Source organism: Eleginops maclovinus, chromosome 8, assembly GCF_036324505.1.
Source record: "Eleginops maclovinus isolate JMC-PN-2008 ecotype Puerto Natales chromosome 8, JC_Emac_rtc_rv5, whole genome shotgun sequence".
NCBI lineage: Eukaryota > Metazoa > Chordata > Actinopteri > Perciformes > Eleginopidae > Eleginops > Eleginops maclovinus.
Genome location: NC_086356.1, coordinates 14501872 through 14529705, shown reverse-complemented (window position 1 = coordinate 14529705; position 27834 = coordinate 14501872). Strand labels below are relative to the sequence as shown.

The 27834-nt window shown below is 39.3% G+C and overlaps 1 protein-coding gene across 1 annotated transcript in view; it reads right to left on the bottom strand.

Moving 5' to 3' along the window:
* Window positions 1-216: 216 nt before the first annotated feature.
* LOC134868970 (potassium/sodium hyperpolarization-activated cyclic nucleotide-gated channel 1) overlaps window positions 217-27834 on the bottom strand; it is a 66998-nt gene continuing 39380 nt past the window's right edge. The window contains exons 5-8 of the mRNA XM_063890394.1: window positions 21938-22084; window positions 18060-18300; window positions 12024-12188; window positions 217-4753 (exon numbers count right to left, since the gene is read on the bottom strand). Coding sequence (XP_063746464.1) covers window positions 3672-4753; window positions 12024-12188; window positions 18060-18300; window positions 21938-22084 — 1635 coding nt within the window. The 3' untranslated portion in view covers window positions 217-3671. The remainder of the gene's footprint in view (window positions 4754-12023; window positions 12189-18059; window positions 18301-21937; window positions 22085-27834) is intronic.

Below are 27834 nucleotides of genomic sequence, written 5' to 3'. Positions count from 1 at the left end.
CTCGCCTGTATCTGCTGACAGACACTGTTCCTAAATACTCTATGACCCTCTCCATCACTGCTTCATCTCCGAAATCCTTTCTCCATTTTCTCCCTTAATCAAATTCTAAAAGAATAAAAAAGTCTCCATCGACCCCCTCACTGTTCCACAATAGAAAGACACATACTCGTTTTTTTTAAATGACAATATGTCTTTTATTTTCTATATTTTAAAGGTTTATTATTTACAAACAAAATAAACAAAAGGAAAATCAAAAAGATTTTTTGACAAACACTGTTTGTCTGCATATTGTTGTAAGAAAGTTTACATTTATCTTTCTTTCTTCCGTATCAAGTAACCGACTGATAGTTCTTTTCCTCTAAGCCTTGGACTACATAAATGAGCTGAACAATGACCATGTGAGTGGGGTTTAAAGAGCTCTGCCCCTCTCTCCAATGCGCACATCATCAGTAAACATATGAAACCTGTGGTCGTCAAACCCAAATCAACATTTGGTTCGTCCTCTCTGGGCATTATCATCCTCACTTCTTTTTGCATCTCTTCTTTTTTTTTTTTCCTCAAACCAACAAAACAACAAACAAAAAGAAAAATACAAATATATGTGCTGGTTTGTTGAGAGTCTCTATACTGCTAATACGTAAGCTCATTATTTTTGTGTCACCATTAATGCCCATTCCAGTATGTTAATTGTGATTGGTATAGTGAAAAAAGCACATAGTTGAGAAGCTCTCCCTCCAAAGGCAAGTATCAAAAACAGCACAAAGCAACAGTGCTGCTATCCATCTTGACTGTGTACTAGTTCCTATACACTATGGCATATTCACGATTAAGCGCCCTTCATTTTGTATCGAACATCTCCCCCTTCATTTTGAACCTCATTCAGGATCAGGGCAATTCTCGGGGATATTGCTCCCTTACTTACTCATTCAACATCTAACCTAGCCGAAAGAATCTGTACCTTTTTATTTATTACTAGTAAATCAGAAAGTGCAATTTAAAACAATAACAATGAATGTTTCGCTTTGGCCAGTTTCCTTCCACACATCAATATACAACCCAAACATCAGTGGCTAGCTACAAAGAAAGGTATAAAGGTGCTCCGAATTTGTACAATGTCTCATCGAGCGTGATATTACTGCTAAAGATTGCACTTTTTTTCTTTTTAACTGTACATAACCTCATTAAATATGCTATAGCTTGACCGAGAATGTTAAACAAAAAAACCTGCCTCTAGAAGTTCACATTGCAAGTAAAGATACCAATTAGATAAACTGAGACATTTGGCCATCGTTGCTTATTCCTTTCCTGTCTAAAAACACTGAGACATAGAACACATTGAGTATAGTAACAATGAATGCGCGGTTGTGTGCAGAAGTGCCCCCCACCCCCTCCCCGTACGAACCAAGCTCACACTCATAACGAAAGGATGGAACATGGCTATAGTTTAGGCACAAATACTTAAGAATGTCCATGTGAAAGGTCAATGCTTCTGTTCACACACAGATAACGTCTAGGCAGACAGACAATGAACAAAAACATAATCTAACATTACATTTAACGTCAACATTTTTGAGATAGTATCTTTTTTTTAAGTATTTGTGACAGTGCATGCTTTCATGACATTGGTGGGTTGACTGTATTGGTACACTATCGACACAATCTGTAGCGAAGACTTGTAATCTTTTTAAAAAACGCTATCTCAGAGGGCTTAGTCACTCCGAACTGATGGGTGCCATGAAAACTGTGAATCGAATAAGAAAATCCATCATGACAGCAGAATACTTTTGTCATTTGCTTTATGAACATTGCAGGAACAGCCTCTCTATCTGCAGTAAAATGGCCTGTAAGCCGTCGCGGCTGGCTTATTTTAGCTGAATCATCAAATACTTTTATTACTGTAGGATTAAAATGCTCCAATTTAGCTTTTATCCTTTTTTGATTGAGACACAGTATTCTGGCTTGACCTTGCTTCCCCTGCCTTGACATCAGTCCAGGTCAGTTTAGAGTACCTAAGCCCACAAAATGGATTTACATGAGACAGAAACCTTAATGCAAACCAGCATTTCTTTTTCCGACACAAAAACACCGCTCGGTGAGAATGTCCCCTCTTCACACTTGAGTGACGGCATACCTGACGCCTTTAACCTCAAACTAATGAGTTGGAAAACGTCGTGGCAGGCTCTTCAACTACAATAATTGTGATGTGACAGCGTACAGTACAGTTATACTCAAGAAGCAGCTTTAAAAAAAAATAAAAGTGTGATGAACAGAAAATAATGAAGCCTAATTTCCATCTTTGAACATAAAACGATCCTGGGCAGTTTTTAGGGAATGAGGCTATTCGAAAAGACACATTTACTTTCAATAGGATGATTCAGAAACAGGTGGTGTGTTAGGTGAATATTGTACATGTTCACCTGAAATTAAAAACTATACTAGGGCTAGGGATAGTATACATAGAGAGGGATTCTTAAATGTCCTCCAATCAGGCATTTCTCAGCATCAAGTAGTGCTAGCTATTGCATTAAGGTTCGTTTATCTCTTATGAAACAGAATGTATTTTGTCACTAAACCTTTTTCGCGTATAGATGATATCCAGGTTCCTGATAGAAGTAAGACATTGTTATGATAGAGAATGCACCACACAGTATCTGTAAATACTAGATCTACAAAACTATTTACAGCACACATATAGGTAATCTTTATGTCACAGTCTATTGCATAATGGTGATAATCTTTAGTTTATAAATATTATAAATATACACAGAATTTTTAAGCAACATTACGTAACATCTCAGCCATCTGAAATTAGAAATAGAAAAACAATAGCATCCATCCGTCTTTCTCCACACTCCATACTCCTTGAAAATAAACAAAGAAAGCAGCATGTCTATTATCTATTCCCTTTGGACCCATAACACTGTCATGGTTTGTATGTGAGCCGCTGTGGGGATATAGTGGCCCAGCATACGGTACTTTTGTCGCCGAGAGCAACATAACACTTAGTTTCAGTTTCTGTGTTGGTTTCTGAAATGAGGGTTCAGGAAACTGGTACGAGATTCGTTTCATGAGTGTGTGCTTTTTGAGATTATTTGTCAGAGTTGCTTGCATGTATTATTCCACAGTGGTGCCTAAAGCTGCTTAATAGGAGAAGATCACTTTTCTCTTCCTCGATGGTAAAAAAAAGAAAGAAATATTCATTGTCAGAATCCACAATGCATTCCCGTTAAAAAAAAGAAAATAAATAAATAAATAAACTTCATACATTGTATATAATTCTTTATATTTCTCAGAAAGGAAGACTCATGTTTATACTACAGCTTTTAAATTGCCATTGCCAAATATTCTAGTTGGATTTTACACACGCGGTCACATGCACACACACTCTCACACACCCTTACATACAGCAGTATATATATACATATGTATATATATATGGCATCAAAGAAAAGAGATGTATCCGTATAATATACATTCTTAAGTTTAGGGAGACAATGTGTCTAAAATATAATACAAGGGCTTGTATGTACAGGATTTCTATGAGGTTATTTTAGAAGAAAAACTGGAGAGAAACAAAAATGCTGAAGTCCCTCATCTTTATCTCTTTTGTTACATCTCCACTTTAAAAATGAGTTGAAACAAGTTTAAAAAATGAAAAGGGAAAAATGGGATCATAAATTTGATGCAAAACGCATCTTGTCTTGCTCAGTCTCCGTACTGCTCAGGACAGAATCTCTCCTAGAACCGGGGGATTCCCTGTGCTGGGTCGAGGATGAAGATGATGCTGCCGCCGCTGCTGCTGCAGCTGCAGCCGCCGCGGCCGAGCGCACTGGGGGCAAGGCTCCTGACGACATCTGCCGGAATAGATTGACACGCTGGGGCACTGTGGTGCGGATGCCGCTCTGCAGACTCATTCCCTGGATCGCTGCTGCCGCCACAGCCGGTGGTGCGATGGAGGCCAGAGAGTCTCCTGAAGCTGGGTGCACTCTGGGCCCTAGAGACGTGTCATGTGGCAGTGATGGTTGGGAGGCCGATAAATGTCTCACATCTCGACTCAAGCTGCCCGACTGCAGAGCCTGTGTGCTCTTGTGGATGTCCACCCGCTGAGGCGAGGGGACCTGCTGCTGCTGCTGAGGCGAGGGCTGCTGTGTGGAGCAGGATGCGGCTGCAGTAGACGCAGTGGGCTGCTGGGCAAGCTGCTGCTGTGCGGATAGAGACGGTTGAGCCATGGGCTGCTGGATGAGCGACAGCTGGGAGGCTGTGCGCGAGCCGTACTGGAAGCTCCGGCCCGCCAGAGGGGTCTGCACGGGCGGACTGCACATGGCAGCCGTGAAGGAGCAGGGCGACATGATCGCTGGGTTCATGGCGGATGAATTCAGGCTGCCGTGGGAAAGACTGGGTGCAGGGTAGACTCCCTGCGCCGCAGCAGCAGCAGCGGCGGCGGCGGGCAGCATGCGGGCAGCAGAGGCATTGGCAATAGCTGAAGCACTGAAGGTCATGGGAACAGAGGACTGCTGAAACTGATTGGTGCCGAAGGCCATGGGGAAGGGAGGCTGAGCTGGTGAGTTAATGATGGAGTTTCCTGACACTGGAGTTGAGTTCATCCCGCTGACTGACTGCTTGCGGTCCACCATCATCACCATCTCCCTGTCCTGACGAATAATCTGCTTCAATATCTCGTTCTCCTGCGTATTGAAAACGCCGGCGTTCAGATCCTTCTGGAACTTCTGCAGCAGCAAGGAATTCTTCTTCCCTGTTGGGGTGCAGTCAGGAGAGGTGAGCACAGACAGCAATGGCAAACTTTGGTTGCCCTTAACCACAGGAAAAGGGCAGGACACAGGACAGCAATAATAAAGATGCAGCTTGTACGTTTTGTAGAAAGACGTATTTTTCACTGCATCTTCAATAGATGAGCTTCATTCTCTCAAATCAGCTAAATTTAGCATTTACAAGCTGCATCCTTTCAAGTCCACTAATATTTTCATATTGAATATAAATTGTGAAAGACATTGAATGGTAATGACTATGGGAGACACATAAGGAGACAAAGATGACTAAAGTATGACATGATAGCGTAGACAGTGATGGTGCTGATGTGGACGATGGAACACAGAAGAATACTGATGAGTTGAACCCACACATCATGTTACTGGACAGATTTAGTTGAAGTTAAGAGAAAAAGTCTAAACTCTAAGAATATTTAGAGCTACATTTGACCTAAATCACATACACAAGTCTACTAAAACACATCACAAGGACAATTACAGAACCTTATTAATAAAAATACAATCAAAACAAGCAAACAAAGCGACAAAGACTTACTCTAACACACTACTACAGGAATTATACATTAAACAACTTTATGGAAAATTAATCTTTACTCATCTTACCACAGAATGCTGTTTTCCTCACCATTTAAATGGAAATGTCTGATGATAAATAAAGTGTTCCAAATACACTGTGTTGTTTTAGTTTATGATGCATTATTTGTTTTTCTCTAATAGTTTAAAGAAATTGTTGTTTAAGTGGTTTATATCTGACCTATAAAGGGCATTTGGGCCACGAGACCTGTAAATCGTTCCCCGCCTGTCACTAGTCACAGAGCGTGATAATAACAGCTTGACGGATGCTTTCTTCAAACATCGACCACTTCTGTGGCTTTGGGAGTTTGGGGGCATAATTATAGTAAAATGCTTAGCACCAAATATGTCCTGAAATGTCCTTTTGTAAATAAGAATGCCACAATTTACAATAACCATAAAGAATGTCTATTTAACATATTTACTTTGAATGACTGTGTTTAAATGTATTTTGGGATGTGTTTCCTGTTGTTACTGTTGACCTTGTGTATCGACAGGCTGCGAAGCGTCGGTAAAGAAGACAGAGTCGACTTTTAGTGTTCTGACGGCTTTAGCCTCAGTCAATCATTAAGCCCCGTCCTTGAGGGCAGGAGATTTCTGCGCCGAGTTAACAGTTGAGCTGCATTTTCTGGACGGCTTTCTCCCCTCAAGGCTGCCAACAAGCCGTGCATTCAGCTCTAACACACGATTGATGTTGTGTTTTTTTGCAGATATTTTGACAGCACAGGGTCGGGTTACAAGCTAAAACTAGCACCACATACTCACTATGAGACTATACTGTTGACTTACAATGCTGCTTTCAGTGCATGTTTAAAGGTGACAGGGTTAAACTCTGTAGATTGGGAGGACAAGACATTATTTCTCCAAATGAAGCCTGTGAGGATTTGAGTGTTTGCTGGTCAGAGACTGGGGATATCTTCAGATTTCAGGGCAACATCAGAGCTGCCCTTCTGGCATTTTCTAATTTCTTCTTAATCTAGCTTTTACATATTATCTTCTTTTTCTGTTAAGGCAGAAGAGAAATAAACACACTTGCAAAAAAAGATTTGAAAACTACATATATTCAAACTTACATTTAAGTGTTTTTAAGAAGCATTTTTAAGCTTACATCTTTTTATAAAGAACTGCTACTGAAAAAACTCTCAATTGGTGGCTGGTAATCATGAGTACAATAGGTATATGTACTGTACAAATTCATAGTCAAGATAAACTCTAATGCATTTAATTTTCAGTAACTCAAAGCTGAAAAGTGATTAACTAAACAAATACCAGGCTGGAAACATGTTAGTGTTACTTAAACTACATAACAGTAAATGTCATACACCCACACACACACACACTTACGATAACACGCACGTTTGGGCACCTTGTTCTTACGGAAACATTAGCCTGCTTTAGGCAAATGTCTTTTTATATACTGGATATGCAAATCTCTAAATAATAAAGACTGACACTTTCAATTCCTACTTATATGCTCCATAAATCCTGAACTGTTTTTCTGATTGAATACTAATATTCATTTGTGTTATGTTATGTTTGCTAGATGAAGCATTCCTGATCCATAAATTGATGTTTTTTTGAAGCATTATCAAGAAAATAAACTGTTATCACCAAAAACAAAATGAAAACAAACAAACAAAAACATTTACAAAATGTAAACACCACTCATGGGTAAATAAATGTTTCATTTTTACATACAAAATGTGTTCAATTGAAATCAAATTGATCAGCTATGGGTCAAATCACCATTTTAAAGTATCACAACTGCAGTATTGTGTTAGTAATTTCACGTCCTGGCACAATAGTAACAGTAAGATTAGGTCAATATACAAATGAATTAGATTTCAAATGTTAATACAGTAATGTTATTAACCCATATCTGACATGTAAAACATAATTTTTGTGAAACTGTCTCAAAGCCAGCTACACACCAAACAAACAAATAAAAATAACAATCAAAACACAAACATCATAATGTTCACAAACATCATATAACTAATAAAGTATTTGTTAAATAATAAGAAAAACACAAATTTAGAGATGCATTCAAGGCCTTACAGAGACACATTTTTCATTCTGACTCGCAATGAAATTTGATTTATATTTTACCAAAGATTTGTAATCAATTGTTGTTGTTTTTTGAGTCACTGCAGGAAGTGTGTTCTTCAGTTTCTTCTTGTTGAAGGTTATCTTATTTTTAGAGAGTGAAAATGTGTGTGAGAAAATGATTCTTAATGAATTAAATAAACGTTTGCCCTCCACATGTAATCAACGTGACATTACGTATCTGAATGCAGTTTAAGACTTTCTTAATGTCAGAGATTTTTCCTCCAAATTATTTTACACCAAAAGCAAAACTGATACTTCAAGCCAGACAATCAGAAACAAACTTTTTTTTTTCATTGGTGAAAACATGAATAGATAATGAAATGGGATTCCTGCATGTAAAAAAAAAGTGTATGTGGCATTGCATTAGTAAAGTGTTTACTAATCTGCAGGCATGATTTAGTTTGTGAGTAAACGTTGAACAAAGGGTTCAAAGATTAAATAACATGTGTGTTCGAAATCCAGTGAATTATTCTGTGATAGTCTCTTACCAAATCAACATGGTATGTGACACTGAATGACTTTTGTTTCTTTGATTGTCTTTGTAGTTGACATTTTGAATGTGTCCATCAAAACATCTGCAGGACTTGGTTGTGGGTGACTTGAGTTATGTGTCACTGATGCAGGAATCAAACAGTTAATGTAACCTCCAGCAAGAGGTCAAACTCTTGGAGGATGAATTTGAGATCGAATCCATTTAGCAAGCCTCTATAGGTCAATTTGTCCCTGTTCGCATATTGGAATTGGAATAAAGTGTTTACCTGATGCCTACTCGTCGGCCAGGACACTCTTGAAAACGAGATGTGCTCGTCTCAAGACGGACTCCTGGTCAAATAATTTTTAGATAGATAGAAGATAATGTCAAATGTGCAACACGTTATTGGTTTCAAAGCATGGATACTTTTCTTCTTTCCTTTTAGAGCAAGACAAGCATGTAACCAAATGCAGTTCATATATAGAAACGATACAACCAGCACGGATCATGACAGAGTATCTTCCCTCGTATGAGACAAAACCCCCTTCATGGTTAGTCTGAGGATGGATCGAATGACTCAGCTGGTAGACCTCATAAAAAGGGCAAATGTAGATTTGGACTGTTGAGGCCAAACGGCATACCTTATGCTAAGGCAAGTAAAGATTTGTATTTTATTTATGCTAGTCCAAGAAAATGCAACCTTGTCTCCTTTGAATTATGTTCAAGTGCAGATACTTCACAACAAGGGTTCAGTTATGACGCAAGAAGTGGGGGGAGCGGGTTGACATTTGGCTGCATAAAAGCTATGGATGGAGGTGTGCAGGGCTGCTCCTTAGATGAAAAGTTTGTTAATTGATGTTTTTGGTCTTAGTTGAATAATAATTATTAAGTCAATTAGTGCTGAATGATTGAATTAAAAACTTACACAACATTTAAAGAGGTGCTTTTGTATGATTCTTTCTGGAGAAGAAACAGACCCCTCAACTAAATCAACTAATTGATTATTAGACCAAATGTTAGTTGACCAATAATTTCTTTTGTCAAGGCAAGCCCTACAGGTTTCTGTTGTGTCGTAAACAACACAACGGTATTGTCATTTGTTCAATTTAAACATGACCACAGTCTTTCCCTAAAGAAGTTGTATTTGCCGTAATGAACATACATGGATGCATTACTCATGAGCAAATCTCCTAGAATAAACACTGATGCTGAAAAGTGTGTTCATCTGTTTAAGACAAACCAAAATGGTTCCAAAGTCTGAGACTGTGGGCCTCCCCTTAGACAAAATTTGGAAAAAAGGCGCCCCCCCTCAAACTCCTGATTAGTTTACATGCTCAGTTGAACTTGATTCTTGGATGCCAATGGGATCATGATCATATTATTTTATCCTATACATTTACCAGACATGGTTTGTATGGCTTTTGGTGTGGACATTTTGCAGGTATGTCAGAAATTGTGATATGTCCACCGCCAAAATAAATAATGAACGTAATTCTGAGGAGAAAAGGTTGCCTCAACAGTGACATTGAATTCTGATTGGCTCTGAGCGGTCTTGTTCCAAATCTATTGTTGATTGCTTGTTGCTGACTTGCCTGACACTACAGTATTTCAATGTTGAGTCAACACTTGGGTTGCAAAGCAATTCAATATTGACGTGCCTGTGTCAGGCAAAATAATACACAAATACAAAGCAATGACAAATAAAAACAACGATAACAGATAGAAAAGTAGATACAGACTGCAAGCTTAACCACTGATATGAGACAACATTGCCACATTGTCATTATGCAAATTTAACTTCAGTTTTGCATTCAAGTGATATTGTTTTTCCATACATAAAAAGGGAAACAAATCACCAAACATTATGGCCTCTAGTGTTATCAACAGGCTTAAAAGTGTGTTGGTTGTTTGATCATTTATGATGATAAGCTGCTCAGGTTGTCTGTTTAGGACTAACGGGTTTATTTTAAAAGATTAAAAAATAAATGTCTTCCTGTATAAGAAATAATTCATTAGCTGTAAAAGTAATTGTCAATTTTTCTTTTCCTGCGTTACAAATGACTAACGTGCAAGAACAAAACAAGAAAATAGATTTTTATAAATCACCAGTAACCTGTCGCCTTAATAGCTAAGCTTGTGCTTAATCTCTAAGGAGGAAAACACTAGTCAAACTTGTACAAAGCTGTCAGAATATTCAAAGCACACCAACATTACGACTGCCACATACTTTGCAGTGGTAAGGAGTAAGCATAAGATCATGCTGTAGTGCCTTACTGACATCATACTGTATAGTAACTGAGCTACAAAGAAAACAATAATATACACTACTGAGCGCTTTAATCTGTACCTAAAATTGTCTTTTTTTGGTCTTATAAACAGGGATGGGTACCAAATCTTAAGACACATTAAGTGGTATCTAAACTATAAACACATGATGAAAATAATCCTCAATATACAGTGAACATAATATCGCTTAATCCTTCTTGTTGCTTGAGAGTAAAAGGTCGATGACATGTGCTGAACTATTATTACTAAGCGATTTATGTATAAAAAGTAATAAAAGGAGGAAAGTATCATTACAAAAAGAAACATCTTGTATTTCTAATGCAGCAAATAAAAGCAAAAACAAAAAACACATGTTCTACTTCCGTCAGTCAAGAAACTATCCGTCTGCACAACAATTTAAAATGATTATTTTTAATATTAATGTTTAGTTCCAATCCAGGTAGGCTATTAGAGCAGACTGAACACATTTGATTGAGTGGAAGAATGTGGAAAACAATTATTGCCCTGTTTGTATTACATACATGTGCCCCTTTTTAAACTGTTACAAATATATCTGTCTGAACCATGAAAACTTATTGTATTTAAACTACAATCTCACATGGCCAGGCTCTCTTTGAATCAGACGTTAAAAATAAGGATGGTTGTTGAGGAGCTGAATAAAACTAAACAGGGTCCTGCCGTTTGGCTGGACCACAGAGCTATGCTGTTTCTCAATTCGATATTTCCCTTAGCACACAGCCACGTTGTACACTGTGAACAATTGGTCAGTGTGTGAATTACGCCTGAGTAGCATGTTCTCAAATCGCACACAGCTGCTGTGCCCTCATCCGCTGCTGTTGACTAGCTAGCTAGCTCCACCTCTGTAGCTAGCTAGCTAGTGCTTCTGCTATTAGCTAGCTAGCTACCTACCTCAACCTCTGTTAGCCTTTAGCTAGCTAGCTAATAGCAATGTTAGCATCCGCGGTACCAAATCATTCAGAACAGAAGTGTTGCATTCTTAATAAAAGAGCCACAAAAAATGTGACAAAAAACAATGTGTGCTTTTATTCGTATCGTGCTGTGTTCTCTGGAGCTTTTTGTCACAGAGCCAAGACAGAAATTGTTGAGGGTGATAAGTGTTCAGTGTTCCACACTTAACTTTTTGACAGTACTTTAGTGCACTGCGTTTTGCCATACTTCACAGTGTGAACGCAGTTACACACTCAAAATAGCAAGTGTAAGTACGTGATGTACGTGAATTGAGACACAGCATTCGTGCCTGAAACAGCTTCCTGGTGTCACCTGGCCCTGCTCTGTCTTTCCTTTTTCTGGCTGATTTTGAGAACTCTGATATTGGGCGGGGTGCTGCTCATACCCAGGAGTGCAGATGAGTGGAAAGAGGGCCAGACACACATGCATGTGAGGTTAGCTTCCATCCACTCGCTGACTTCCAGTGGGGGGGTCAACTCCAAACCAACAAGGGGGCGAACTGACTCCCTCCCGGACAGCGACATGCACTGCCTTCCAGTTAATCCAACCACAAAACGCTACTTTGGTTCTTTAGAAGGATTAATGCTGGTTCCAACAATTTTATCTTTAAGGTTATTTAATACAAAGAAAGAGACGGAAGTTAAAAAGAAAATCAACAACAAAAAAAACATTGCATACAGGTCATGCAGCACAAGATGGCAGACACAATGCTTTCATGAAGAAAGAAGGCAAACAAATACTGATAAAGACAAGACAACAAGGCACGATGACAGGCAGGAGATTCGACCAATCAGACAGGACAGAGGTTAGATGTAGACAGGTCTTACCAATGCGGTCCAAGCGGTCAATGGCAACAGTTTCGAAAGCGCGTCGCATCATGGGGTACTCTTCTAGCACCTCATTGAAATGATCCACAGAGAGGGAGAAGAGGCGGCAGTAGGTGTCTGCACGCACACTCGCTGTTCGTCTGCCCTTGGTGAGCAGACAGATCTCTGCAAGGCGGAAAACACAGGGAGACAAAGGAAGACAAAGAGTGAGAGCATAAAACATTTGACACATAAAGAAGCAGCAACTGAAGTGGAGAGTGCAGAGGGACATTAAGGAAATCACCCCAGTAATTGCAATACAGATTACTTTACAGATGAACCTCGACTACTAAAAGGTATGGAAGCAGAGGCTAATGCGCATGTAAATAAAACGAGAAGCCCATCAGCATGGCTGTCACTTGCATTATACTGGGATAATTCATCATCCTGCAGAGAGCTAATGGTCCCATAATGCGATACAGTAGTGAGCTATACAAGTAATGTAATGGATAACTAAGCAGAGGTATGGTCACGCAGCATTCCTGTATGCCTGATCAGCCACTGTGGTTTCTCACAGAACAGAACACATTCATCTAAACACTCGACCTTTAGCATCAGAAAATAACGTGGCATAAATCTTGTTTCCTGTTGGTGTTGAGCTACATTTCCTAAATGTAAAATAAACACTTCAGATTACAAATGACAGAAAAACGGACAAGAAAGTATTTGCTTAAAACGTCTTCTTTTTAAATTATTGTGCAGTTATGGTTTTTATCATCATCAGTGGAGGAATAACTACTAAGAGTCCCTACAGCCTTGTAAAAAATATCATTACAAGTTAAACTCCTGCATTCAAAATCCCACTTAAATAGAGTACACATCAACAGGAAAATGTGCAAATTGACTATAAATGTGATGTATCAATGTAACATTTTACAGTTGTTGCTAGTCTAAATGGAGCACATTTGAACTTAAATTAAGTCACATTGATTAACCTTAGGGTCTGGACCCCTCCAAAGGGTTGTAATGGGATTAATGTTAATTTTGGGTTTTTTTCTGAAACTAGTTTGAGTTTTAAAAACTTTACAAGATTAATTGGATGATTTGATGGACTCATAGTGACTTTAAAAGGTCATGCTGTTGATTAAGAAAAGTGATTTTTAATGCATTTTAATGACTTAAACTACTAAAAAACAGACTAATACCCAGTTTTTAATGATACAATGAGATGATTTCATACAACATGTGATGAGGAAACCTTATCTAAGTATTCTCACGACTTTCAGCTGCGAGTATAGACATGCAGAGCAATCTGAATATCCCCACTTGAGCATTTTGATTAGCGTGCAGTAAATAACGTGTTACTGTAGATGATAAATGGGGCAAACACCTGGCATTCACTGCGCCTGAGCTCCCCTGTGTTTTCATGAATCAGTGATACAACGCAGAGAGTTCAATATCTTTCTATCCACCCACCATTCTTTCATCCTACACTTTTCCTTCTCTTTATAAGGTGGAAAAACAGTACCCTTCTTCTAAATATCATCTTTGTTTGGCTTCTGTTCAACCACCAACACCACTCAACCTCCACCCACATTTGCACTTCTGTTCAACATACAGCACAATTTCCATCTTCATTAAATCCTTAAATGTTAACTTGTCGTGATGACTTGGCCACACCATGAGCTGTCATGAAAATAGAGCACAGAGTGTGAGAGCAACAGCCTCAAGCGGTGGGTGTGAATAGGTGTTAGTGTTGTTATGATGAAACAGCTCCCTTTAAGATGTACCTCTGTTAAAACAGGGAGATCTTCAGAGAAAAAATGACAAAGAGAAAAGGAAATGTGTCTTGTTATATGTAGTTTTACAAAGAGGCAGACACAAAGACAGACAGTGGAGGGTTGATCTGAGGCTGTGTGGTGCTGTGTGTTACAATCAGACGTAAATGTGTTTTTTTTAACAAACTTAATTAGCTTAACAGGGGCTGTTAGATTGATTATTTAAGCCTGTTCCCTTGCGTACAGTCTTAATGCTAAGCTAAGCTAGCTGCCTTATAGCTATAGCAACAGACATGAGAATGGTATCAGTGTTTTCATCAAATCTCATCATAAGTGTGTTTCCAAATATATCAGTTCTTGGAATATTTTATGTTGGGAATTTCTAGTAATACATGCATGGTGTTTTAGTTATCTACCAGTAGGAGTCACTAATAAAGCAACACAAATGGAAACTGCTGCTAGATTGCCTTGAATGCAACACACTACTAAACTGGTAAACCGAAAACCCAACACACTCCATCTCAAACCCAAATTTCACCAGCAGTAGAATAATGCAGCAAGCAAAAAAAAAACCTGGCCTCTTTTCTCACTTTGGAATCGCTTTTTTAAACTGAACTTATTCATGTTGTCACCCTATACTGAGCCCTACACTGAGCTCCAGTGGTGAATGATTGTTTGAGAACATGTAGCGAGACATTGAGCTGACAGAAAAGCTGAAAATGCCACAATATGTGTATAAGCCACTTATGTTCACCGTTTTTACACATTTATCACAACCAAATGTGCAGCTATACTTTTGCTTTCTCTCAAAATACAAATAAATATCCATGTGTGTGGGCACATAACAATCACATTATCTCAACTAGTGTTCTCAGGTGTAATTTTGAGGGACCTTTACTTTAGTTTTTCCATTTCCTGCTACTTACTGTAATAATTCTACTGCTATCTGACGGCTTTATTTAATTTGAAGATTAAGATTGGGATAAATAATACAACAAATACTTAATAAAATATTATAAAAAGGTAGATAAACCTGATTGATTCCTTGGTGAAAATCACAAGCTACCTGGCAGTATATAAAGTATTACATAATGGTGATGAACACACCTATAATGTATTACTACTTTTTCAGCCACTCAACATCAGCAATTTCACCTAAAACCCCTTTTTTGTATCTAAAATTGTGCATGTGTTTGTTTGCATGTGTGTGTAAAAGGCAAGGCCATGTTAACACTTCACATGATGCTCCTTGACACGTGTCTGTTGCCATAGCCACAAAGCATCACACTTGACCCCAGGAGCAGTTGTGGAAATTTGCTATCAACTCCTGTGTCACATACTCTCATGGCAACTGCTCCCTTATTCCTTGCATGGTTGTGACTGAGGAGAGACTCCGAGTCCCAGATGACTAAGGCATTCACGCCCAATGGGGATATCTGTGCGCTGTCTGTCATTGTCTTAGTTTTACACTGTGTTAGTCCCTTAGAGCTACTACAGAGCTATGGTACCACTATGTAATACCAGACTACTATGATACCTTAACAGCATGCAGGCGCAGCATTGACCGTTTTCCAAGGCGTAGTGTGACCTACTGTCCTCATAGATGTCCTGCTCATCACTATGCTAATAGTTTCATGTGGCTGGGCTCCGTTTTGTTGCTCGCTCTCCCTCCCTCTGTGTCTGTCTCAGTCCCCCGCACCGATTTCTCATTCTGGCCACGGTTTGGCCTGGTTGTAAGGGGAGTGTGAATCATCGGGAAAAAGGGGCAAGAGTGAGATGCCTGGTACAGCCAGCTGCTCCCAACTCATCTACTAATGCCGTGCAAACGGGTAAGAAGACCAGCTGGGCCGAAGGCAACAGCAGGTGGCCCGGCACAGACACAGCAACACTGCAACCTTTATTATTTGGGCGGATATAACACAAATACTGTAATTAGAAGATGAAATGAGAACAACTAATGTATGTTCACTATGTTATCTGTATGTTATTCCCTTGTTATTGAACGCATTTCAGATAATTATCTTTTACTGTAATCTGTCCTTCAGCTTAGTGAGCTGTAATTGAACATTTCTGCGCATAATTAATCATATTATCAAACGAAGTAATCAAATGCAACAAAATAGACCTTACATTGTTGTGGTACAGAATAACCTTCAAACTGTCAACATGATTCCTGGATTTATCAATTTGGTCTGAAGAGGTGAATCTTCAGGAGAGCAGTTTGACGAGACTCCTGTTGGTGAACAGTCTAGCACATTATGTCCTAAAGGAAGCCTGGTAATTGTTAATGTTATTGTTAATTGTACTACTTGCTTCCTTTATACTGCAGATGAGATCTGAAATGATTACTCAATGAATCAATAACTTGATGAACAGAACATCTTTTGACAACTGTTGATACATTGTTCTTTGTTTCTAGCGTCAAAAGTGTGAGGATTTGCTGCTTTTTGATTATATAGTAGACAACAATAAAAGCGTGGGGGTTCAGGCTGTTTAATAGGTTCTTACATTTCAGTTTCTATAAAAAGTGTCCCGCTTAACTGAGAAAATAATCAGCGTGTTAATGTATAGTAAATATAATGTTTGGCTATAGTGTTTTACTGCAGTTTTTAACTGGATTTTATTTTGAACATTGACATCTTAAGTTGCTATGGTGAACCTGTAATCAAGCAGTTGTTTCTTTACACATTCAGTGCATAAAGATGAATATTATCATTATTTAGAAATTGTAAATGCAACCTAGTAAATACAAGTCCAATCAATCTCTTCTAGCTTTGTTTTTGGTCTCTTCCAGCTACTAAAGGACATTTATGGCTGCTAAATGTTACACAACATTCAAAAGCTTCCTCCTTGAAGCCACCAGTTGATTTACAATGTTAAAAGATGTTGCTCCCTAAAACATTTGATATTTTTCATGTTGCTCGATCCAAATACATATTTGTTGTCACAAATAGTGTAGTTGTTATACCATAGATCTTGAACAGTTACTTTTGATTAGAAGCATCTAACTATCAAAATATAGCTTGGCCTACCACTGTTCAGTCTGCTGAACACCCCCTTCTGGAACAAATTAACTGCTGTGGTTTCTTTTCTTTGTGTCTGTATTGTGTGATTAACGCGCTCACACTCACTGCCATTAGGATGTATTTGGCCGAAGGTTTTTTTCCTGACATTTCAGCTTAGTTTCTTAAGCAAGATCTACTTGTTCTGTGCCACAATGATTCTGTAGCAGAATATCTTTTGAGCCGCAGCCCCAGAGGATTAATTGTTTGAACAGCACTGCTACTGCCACATATCTTCCCATATGACATGTCCACTCCATGTAGAATTCAAAAAGCACCCACTCCCCCGGCAATGTCATATTTAAAGCAAGTAGCTTTCCACACTTAGTGGCATGACAGCAATCCTGTGGTTTGCAGGAAAGCAGGAAAAAAGACGACTGATATCTTTTTTTCTTGACTCACTGCCTTCCTTAGCTCGCCTGTGAGACATGAACTGAATGGAGCAAGACACACCAAAGCGAAGGTATTCTTAGACTCCTCAGCCTCTTTCCATAGTGGGAACGAACTCAAGAGATAAAATATGCAAGAACCTCTAAAATAGGAAACTTTGCTTTGCTTTCACATCGACAAAACCTGCAGGCAGACCTTGTCGTGTCGGAGTAAACAACGTACGATGCGATTACATTATAACATTTGAAATTAAAACATTAATGATATCTGTGATGCTTTTGAGAGGAAACGGGAGTGGTGCCCAGAGTAAGAGAGAGGAGAACAGAATGAGGGAATAGCTGCTGAGTTTACACAAAGGAAACGACTGGCTGCTCTTTTCTGTGCCAAGTGTATGCAGCAGGAACCTATGGAGGGGTAGAAAAGTTCATCCATGTGCATGTGTGTGTGCTAGTGTGTGTGTTTTTGTGTGAGGACGGGGGAGGATCCTCTGTATGTCCTAAAGGATGCCTGATCCACGCCTTGGCCTACTCCATCGACCAGATGAGTGGTTACGTAACGGCAGAAGCTGACTAACGTCCAACACTGGTTAATGAGAATCTACATCTACAACAACTGAACTTTGAACAGCATCAAACGCAAGGCCTCAGGCTGGACTCTTGTCTCAATGTATAACCGTATACTGTAGGAATGCATGCGTGACTGTAAGTATGGCGCTCTTGCATGGCGGGACCCACATATATAATTCATGTTGGCATTTTCATGTGGAAATCTGTAAAAAAATAAATAATTCAAATATAATTTCAAACTGTTAAGTTTTTTGTTCTGACCTCCAAAGTAGGATCCATCCGTCAGCTTCATCTCCTTGCTGAACTTGGTGATGACACTCGCAACACCATGTTGAATGAAGTACATCTTCTTCCCCACCGTGCCTTCTCGGATGATGTAGTCGTTCGGTTGAAAGACCTCGAACTTTAACTTGCTCAGCATCCCTGTCACGAAGTTGGGGTCCGCATTGGCAAACAAAGGCATGGTGGCCACCAGCTTACGGCAGTTAAAGTTGACAATTTCCTGAGAGAGAAAAAGCAAGAAATGTATTTCAATAATTTCCTCGTAGAACTTGTTAATCTCATACAAAAAACCCCACCACAAACCCTTCATCTCTGCCGGCATAAATGATTTGGATGCATATTGCTGCTTTATCCCTAATACTCCTAAAGCACTTCCCATCACTCCTGAGAAGAAACTTTTTGGCACGCGTGTCATATCCTGATGAGTTTGCCCTCTGGTGTCGGCTGCAGGCCATCTCTCCGGTCTCATCCTGTCCCCTCAGACCCAGCAGGAGATTAGGAGCTTGTTGTCTGTTTACCCACACATCTCTGTTGCTGTGCAGACGGAAAGTCAGGGCACTTGGCATATGCGTTGGTGTGTTGGTTGACCCCCCATGAGGGATAACTCTCCTCCAGTGACAACAGGACACTGACAGAGGGATAACCAATCTCTGGGATGCTCGCAAAGAGATGTTAGCTCAGCCTCAGATGCCGGTGTCGGCTAATGCCAGGGGGCTCTGACCTCAATCATGCACCAGAACTAATGAATTAGATAGTAAGCAATTTTCATGCCTAGCCAGGAGTCCTCTGGGGGAAACAAATCTTTGGCTATGCCTATTTAAAGATTTGTCATATGGCAGAGAATAAGAGAAAGTGAGACACGGGAAAAGAAAAACAGCGAAAGTGTGGGGGGGGGGGGGGGGCGAGACAACAGCACGACATTTCGCCTGTTATATTAAATTACAGTCTTTTGATGAAAAACTGCACTTATTGTTTGATGGTTTTACACCTTATACCTGATATTTGAAATTGGTTTGGTTGGTCTGATAATGCTGAAGCTGACATTTAAAATGTTCTGTGGGAATACAGTTGTGAGCAGGATCTTTTTCCTGCATTAATGGATATCTTATATTTAAGAAATAGCAAGTGAATTGCAAACCATTTAAAGCCAAGACATCTGTATTTCCTTTGCTGGTGCGTCACTGTTGACCAGATTTTTCGATACTAGAGCCTTTCAATTAAACGCTTTTTGTCCGCACGCAATCACTGACTGGATGCAGGAGCGACCTTGAAAGCAACACCAAGGAGACTTATCTAAGTGGTTTCAGCCCACAGCTGCAGCAAAGCAACCAACTCAATGTGATTTATAACCCGGGGCAAACAAGTGTGAATTGATTTTCATTACCAAATGAATACAACAAGTAAAGTGTTCTTGGAAGGAATTTATAGGTACGGTAATGGACTTAAATATATAATAAAAAAAACCCACTCATGTTAAGACTCACGTCTAGGAAGACAATTCTAAATTATTTCTACCCTTGTCCGTAGCTGCACACCATCACTGATGACTCATTACCTGTGACCTACACACCAAACCCAGAGCTGTTTTATCCACTGAAGCAGAGTTGTCACGGGAATATCAGGTAGTCATAATTGCTCGAGCAGTCTCAATCCTGCACACCTGGTTTCCTCATGCAGGACGTGTGATAAATGACATGCCAGAATCAGTTAAAGTACACTCAGGCTGATTTTCATGGGCCCTCCTTTGGTCCAAAGCAAGTCTGAGTGCTGGTAAGTGGAGCTGATTCTGATCCCAATTGACCCATAAGTCAGTTCCCCAAAAATTGGCAATCAGCCCAGACTCAGCAACCCCAGCCACAGTGGGTCTACCTGGAAAGGGTCTGGCACTGAGCTGCATTGATTGATTTCTTGCTTCTAAATGGTTGGGGACTGGGATACAGACAGGGGATGCAGAGACTGAAAAACAAACCTAACTGCTCCCTTCCTTTTAGCCACTTTACCACAGAGGCTAAGTGGGTTGAGCTCTGCAAAACAGAGAGGTGCAACTCTGACAAATTAAGATGCATCTAACAGGGTAAGCTATAATTTGTTACTGTTTGTAAAGTGTACGACGGCTTTTAGACTATATGATTCAAATAGGACTTGGCAAAAACAAGCTCATTATGAAAGGTGGCGTTGGCACGCTTTTGACGGTTGGCATCACTCAACTGCCTAAAACCCTGGCTATAACGCAGTATGTTTGTAATTGTATTGTAATGCCATCAACCTGCCAGGGACTAGAGATGAAAATTAGCCTCAACGGCTAAATCTGGCACGTTCACATGATGGACTCAAGTGCTCGTGTTATTTCATGTGCATTGATACACACACACACACACACACACACACACACACACACACACACACACACACACACACACACACACACACACACACACACACACACACACACACACACACACACACACACACACACACACACACACACACACACACACACACACACACACACACACACACACACACACACACACACACACACACACACACACACACACATCATCTTGCCTTTGTCGTAACAGCCTTGGTAATTGTGTCCACTCTAAAAGCACCTCTAATGTTTATGATTTTATTTGGGTTTCTTGAAACAACATAAAACGTTGGATAATATATATATATTTTTGGGAATTATGGACATCTTTCTCAATTAAGTGGTATGTAATTTCTCTAAAGGACAACAGACAGGGATTATACAGGCCATATCCCAGCAATAAGGGTGGGAAACAATACATTACAGTCCATAGAGTAAGTAGAGAGAAGGAGTAAGATTTGAAAGGTTGTAAAACCAACCAAAGGTATTTTGATTCAGTGTTTTTAATATTCTTTGTCTTTCTTTCCAAAATGACTCAGCCAGCAAAGTGAAGGAAGGAGACTTAAGCCAGCAAACTTTGAGAAAAAGTGGCAAAATAAATAATAAAATGTATCCTTACTGTCACCTTCATCATAATGTAAACTAGTTTATGTGCTCTGTTTTGCTATGGTGCGAGTCTGTTTGTCTTTACCTTTAACTTTAAATTGTGTGATGCTGTCTCTATGCAGATTTCGCCTGCTATGCACTGTGGATTTGGTGTAGAAAGCCATACCTTTAAATCCCTGCACCTCCCTGTGAGTGTCTGGGGTCGTGCAGCAACTCCCCGCCCTACTACACGCTGACTTAATGGGGCTACAAGAAAGATGGTCACGACTCCTACGCTTGCTTTGGTTTTTAGTCTTCTCCTCTCCCATACGCCTCTGTGTAATTACCCGTGTAATCTGCTGATATGAGGAGGTCAGACAGAATCTTAAAACTTACCACAGAGTCTATAATAAAGTGCACCACTCATTCTAATTACTGCTTTTTTGTGAATAATATCCTCAGTTAATTCTCAAAGTGTGTATAGAGTAATTGTTAAACAGTGAACGTGAGCTAATGTTTCTATGCAGAATTATTTCATCATGTTGACGGATGATCAGAGTGGGTTCACCCAGAATGTTTAGGAAAATCTGTTTAGCTTTTTTTTTTCTCCTTTGACCTTGTTAAATGAGATGACAGGTGTTGGTATTTCGGTTTCAGCTCCTGCGCACTCAGAAGCTCCAAATGAAAATGCACTTTTCATCTTCAGGGAATAAACTCATTCATGTTCCTAAACTAAAACCACAGTGTGACAGCTCACCTGTCATGATGTTGTTATATTATTTTAGATTTGAAGTGTTTGGTCCAAAAATAAAACCGTTCAAATGGACCCTCTTAAAAGGATGTTGTTAAGGGAGAAAACTAATATTTCCAGTTACAGGTCTGAAGAGAGAAGTTGTCTCACCTCTTTGAGAGGGTCGTTGAGTTCACTCAGGATGTTGTCCTCGTCGAAGATTTTGCCTTGGTAGCGATGCTCATAGTAGTCGTGGATTTTCTGCCGCATGTCTGCTGGAAGCTTGTGGAAGGACATGTATTGCTCCACTTGTTTGTACTGGGAAGGCAAAGAAAAGCAGATGGAAATCAGTTGCTGCATAAATATGTACACCAAATATTCAAGTGCTAATAAGCAATACAAACAAGCAGAGAACACCTTGAATAAACAACAACATCTGCAAGAGTGTGGTTGTCACAGAGTGTGTATTTGTGTCTCTGTATTGAGGACAAGCCTTGCTCTCACAGTGCCATGTCCTGGTTCTGTGTGGGAGGGGGGAGGCAGAGACAGAACGAGGGAGGCAGGTGGTGAAAGAAGGTAAGAACAAGTACATGCCCGGGGCTGTGTCAGAGCACTTCCTATTATCTCACCCATGCAGGAAGCTGGGTCCTAATAGGCAACCAAGCTATGATCTGATGTGAACTAGCAAGGCATACCTGATATCCTGGAGATATCTAGAGCTGCATACATAGCCAACCAGCAGCACTGATCATATTTGCATGATTTCTCTTAAACATCTTGTTGTAAGTCGTTTAATTCTGAGCATTTAAGGTACCACAGAGTACAAAGAGATTCTCTGTCTTTTGTTCGTAATCCTTTTTCTTTTTAAGTTAAAATGCATTTAAAGGTATTTTCAACTTGCCTTTCCTACAAGATGCCAATATGTTATCAAGACCGTTATTATAAATGTGTGACCTAACTTCATGTATTCACAATAATTATAAAAAACAAAATCAATATCAAAATTACATTTCAAAATTATTATACAATAATATGAAATAATTGTAGCAATTACTTGATTTCAAAATCATGCCTTTTGTAGTTTCCTGTATTCATTCATAAAATATCAAAAATAAATCAAAGCGGTATGTGAAGTAACTATAGCAACCATAATGTAAATATTTATGCAAAATTAGCTGTTGGTTAAATAATTTTCTGGTTGCTTAGTAACTACTGGTGCTTTAGATTTTCACTGCAATTAGTTTCAGTCCTCTGGATTCAGAAGGATGAATCTCAAAAGATTTGATTCAAATCAAAAATAATAAATAAGTATTAAGATATCAAAACCGTTGCTGTTATTGTTGTTACTAACGGTACACTACACAGGCCAGAGGAAGAAAGGAAGATGGATGGAGGACACAGATGAAAGAAAGGATGAGAGACTTTGTGTCCTCTCTATCAGAGAGCCAGATGGCCTGTGACTCTATATTTTTTTTCATGCAGCACATGCATGGCTGGAGACATGACTTTTCCATTTGGGCAATTCTGCCAGTAACAGAGATGTAAGAACATCCTGTTTCTGGTAATTAGTTTTCGGGAAAAAAAATTCAGTCCACATTGACCTGAAGGTGAGTATTGACCCAAATGAGAGAAAATAAAGATAAAATACAGCTCATCTATTTTCATCTGTCTCTGTTTTCTCACACAGGTTTTCCACAGACAGAGCCAGGGCCGTGAAAACAATCCTCCCAGCAGGTCCAAGGCCCTGACACCTGAAAATAAACACCTTCTCTCACACTGCCTCTTGTAATCACAGTGGAGCTGTGGGTGAGAGCCAACAGTAGCTGAGAGGATGGCAGTCTAGTCCATAGTCAGGCTCTATGGCCACTGTGGTGAAAAAATGGCGCACAATATTAGGTTTTTCAGTGATAGGAAATACTCTTCTTATCTCTTGAAAGAGGACCTTTTATGTTTTGGGGATTTTCCCTTTCCTATAGAGTGTTTTATAGGTTTTTGTGCATGTAAATGGTCTGCAAATGCTCAAATCCCAAAGCTGAAGTTTCCTCCAGATGGAGAAATGCCTCAATTGGACTGCTTCATTTACTTCCTTAACATAATGACATCACTATGTAACACTTGTGCTTCTATTGGCTAGTGCTCCAACACATTGAACGTGATAGGCTAAGAGACAGGGCATCTATGAACGGTTGACCTATCACAACAGAGCCAGCCAGCTAACCAATCAGAGCAGCCTGGGCTCTGGTTTCAGACAGAGGGTGAAAACAGGTGCTGCAGCACAGGCAGTTTGAGAAAAATAAAGAGCTTTTTGAACATTAAAGCATGTTTAAATGTCACAGTAGAGGCACAAAATACAAATATGAACCTGAAAGTGACCATAACAGGGTCCCTTGAAGTGATTCCTCTTTCAGAAAGAAACTGGTTTGATATAATCCTAAATGTGTAATTTTATTGGTTGATTATCCAGTCATACGTTGTAATGGAGTAATTTAGATAAATGCTGACTACACTCCTCCTCTCTAAGTAAGTCTCTCACTTTGTCTCTTATCCTCTGTCTCTCTCTAGAGATAGTCAGTACTACACTCACTACACTCACAATGGGGTGAACCATTTAGTACCAAATTAACCCACTTCTGTTCTTGCCAGTGGCACTGTCAGCCTTCCTGTTGATATAATACAGTCAGAGGGGCGCTTTTTTTTATCTGCAAGAAATAACATCGCATGGAAATATTAAATATCACTTGTATTCTGTTCAGCAAAAATGGTCTCTTGATAAATGGGTTTTTAAGTGGGTTAGTTTTAAAAAAAAGTGTTTTTACCTATTTGTATCTCTGGGTTAGGAAATACCCATATCTTATTTTAGAAAGCTGTTAAAAGGGTAAATCAAATGTTTGCAGAAATGTCACGACACTTTATGTAATAGCAGTCCAATTTTAAAAACCATTACGGGGAAAAATAATAATGAAGAAAATAAACATTATGGGAAATCTTGACGAGAGTTAATGAGAAATTGATGGCCCCTCTCATGTCTGGGCGTTAAATATGTATCTTTTCATCAAGGCAGGCAAGGCAGTGAATAAGCAAATCTCACAAAAATGTTGAACTAATCCCTTACAGCATTTTCGCTTCTCTACAATGACAATGCTTCTAGTATAGTATTACTATTTCATCCTTTAAATAGTAATGACAGACGGCTGCACATTTAACTTGTTGAATTTAGGGCAGACAGGTAATACAGTTTATACTACAATCAATATGAAATAAGGCAGTGATTATATTTGTCCTTACACAATGCCCTACATGCTGCTGACACACAGCTGTCTGCAGGCTTACAGTGATTCAGCTCTTCATTATTTCCTTCCACCCTCACCCCCATTCCTCTGATTCCCCTACTGTATATCTCCCTCTACACTGTAGCTACTGTGCATATGATAATAAAAACTCTTGAACTTTGATTTTGTTTCCTTACATCCTCTCAATGAAAGCCTTCCTTTCTTTTACCATGCAGTAGTTTGTATTTGAGTTTGTCATGTCAACAATAATCAAGCTTTGTTCCAAGTTCAATCAGGAAGAATACCTACATCACTCATTCTCGCTCCCACTTCCCCAGCTGCCTCTAATAGGCCATTATTGGCGTCACCCTTAATTTTGCCAGGAACAGCCCATCATTGTGCTGCAGTTAAACCTTACATCTGTTCTTCTCTTTCCTGTGGACAGCTGTGATTTCAGGCGACATGGCTAAGACCCTTCTTCCCCCCATCCACCTTTGGTTGAGCTCATCAAAAGTCCATTCCTCACCAAATCAAGATCTGCATCATGCTCTTCATCCTATCAACATCACCACCAGTGTCTAGACCCAAGCGGTGATTCCCAAAGATACATCATATAACGATTGGGTCTAAACGCCAGAGACTTCATATTTCTATCATCTTGTGCTCAGGTCAATACATTTTCTTTAATCAGAAAAAAGTTTTGCCTGATTGTAATAATAACTTACATGAGTCTTTCCCTTCCTTCTCATAAACCTCATCTGTCCTTAGCTAATGTCTAACCTCACACCAACATCCCTCTCCGCATGATTCCGTCCCCCCAGCTGTGGCAGCGATAGATGTAATGGCTACAGGCTGAGTCCCCTGAACCCATCCCTGCTGCTCCTAAGCCTGCTCCACTGATATGCACAGCCATGCAGTAAATCAGCCCAATCGGAGTACGGCTACACACTGGGGCTCTGATACCGCAAACATGGCATTCGCAGTTTCAATGTTGTCAGTTTTATGCCCTGAGGGAAGTCGGAAAGGCCAAAGTGTGATGTAGATTAAGCCGATTTGCGGTGAAGCAGATGTACACATACTGAGAAAGACACATGTCACTAAATCAAACAGTGACTTCCAACCGCTGACTTGTTTGCTGCCGGCGACCTTCTGTCATTAATTTTTGTAAGACTGTGCTCCGACATCAGTTAATTTTGCAACAATCAATCATATAACCACGTTTTCAATTATGATAAATTCCCGCTTATAAGGAAATTGGCTCCATGCTGGGAATTAGATTTTCCATTCCACTCACAGTGGTGTTTTACGGCTTTTTATTTCTGATCTGATATTAGTTCTGCTGTCAATCCAAACCTGAATAAAAAAAAACATGTAGATAATTAGTGTAAGGATGGCCTTTTTCCTTATCGCTATCTTTTAAAGGATGATGACACTGAATGATTAGGACTCATGATCCCATTTAATAGAACTTCTTTAGCGTGGTGTTTAGATTAGTCCCCTGGAATTCACCATTTCCACCTTTTCCTTTCTCTTGTTTTTGGTTGTCTGTGTCTTTGTATCATAACAACACTGCAGCAATTAGTATTGTTTTACATAAAGGCATAAAAGCCTGCGCACCTAATGACACATTTTAAGTGCCATGTATAACGAGACTGCAACACTGCACCAAAAACGTCAGAGCAATCACAGAGCCATTGTTCTCTGGATTTTCATTGACCATGGAAGCAGCTGGCAAGGTCAGGCCAGCCTTTTAGAATAAATAGATAACGGCTAAATGCTTTTATGTGCATGGTAATGAAATGGTATTTTAGCATGTCCTGTTGTAGTCACAGCCAAGGTGACTCTGCTGACGCTCTGATAAGAATCATGGCTACAACATCCTGCAGAATAATTGATGAGTACTTTCCTAGCTTGAGGATGCTTTAATAAAAACAGTCAGCCTGCAATTCACAATTATGTTTTAAGTATCATTTAGATTGCTTAAAAGCTGAGTAATATGGTTGATTCATCTATAAGGTAGTTAACACTTACGGTTAAATCATTTTTTAAGCAACATTTTCTAACATTCACTAAAATGCTGCTGCTTTTCTTTGTCATCTATGGTAAAATTCCTTGGAGATTTTATAACCATTTTACAGCCCAAATTTTGAACTGAGAAAAAGTATCAGCAGATAATGAAAATAATAGTTGGTTAGCCCTAATTTGCTAATGATTCCTTTATACGTCATAGGCTTATTAAGTGTCAGAAAATTGTTAAAAATCAGTATTTAGTTTTCTTTACAAACAGTCCAAAACCCCAAAATATTTTCTTGACTTTCACACAAGAAATAAATATCTGCAAATATGAAAAATTAGTTGGAAACAGTAAAAGGTGATTGAAAAATTCACTAATGATAGCTCTATTAATGATAATTGTGAGTCTTTTTGCATCCCCAGAGCTTGATCAATTTCTGTTCATTCCTTTTTCACTTCAATGAAAGATGAATTCTGTTTCTGTTGAAATATTATTCATATGTAAAAAAAAAAACATCAGCATAAATGTTACATAAATCAGTCCGTCTGTGTTTACATAATCTAACTCAAAAAATAAATTCAAGGTCATTTATGATTGAAATGAAGAGTTATGTCCTTAAGTGGATCAAGAAAATAGAAGACTTTAATCCCCTGCACTACAATGCTGTATGTACATTGAGTTCTGCAGAGTAAGCGCAGGAAAACTTTTGTGAGTTAAAGTGATGTTCTTGCGTGCGAGCGAACACAGAACGCATCAGTCATGGCCGTGTGTTCTGGGAATTGCCC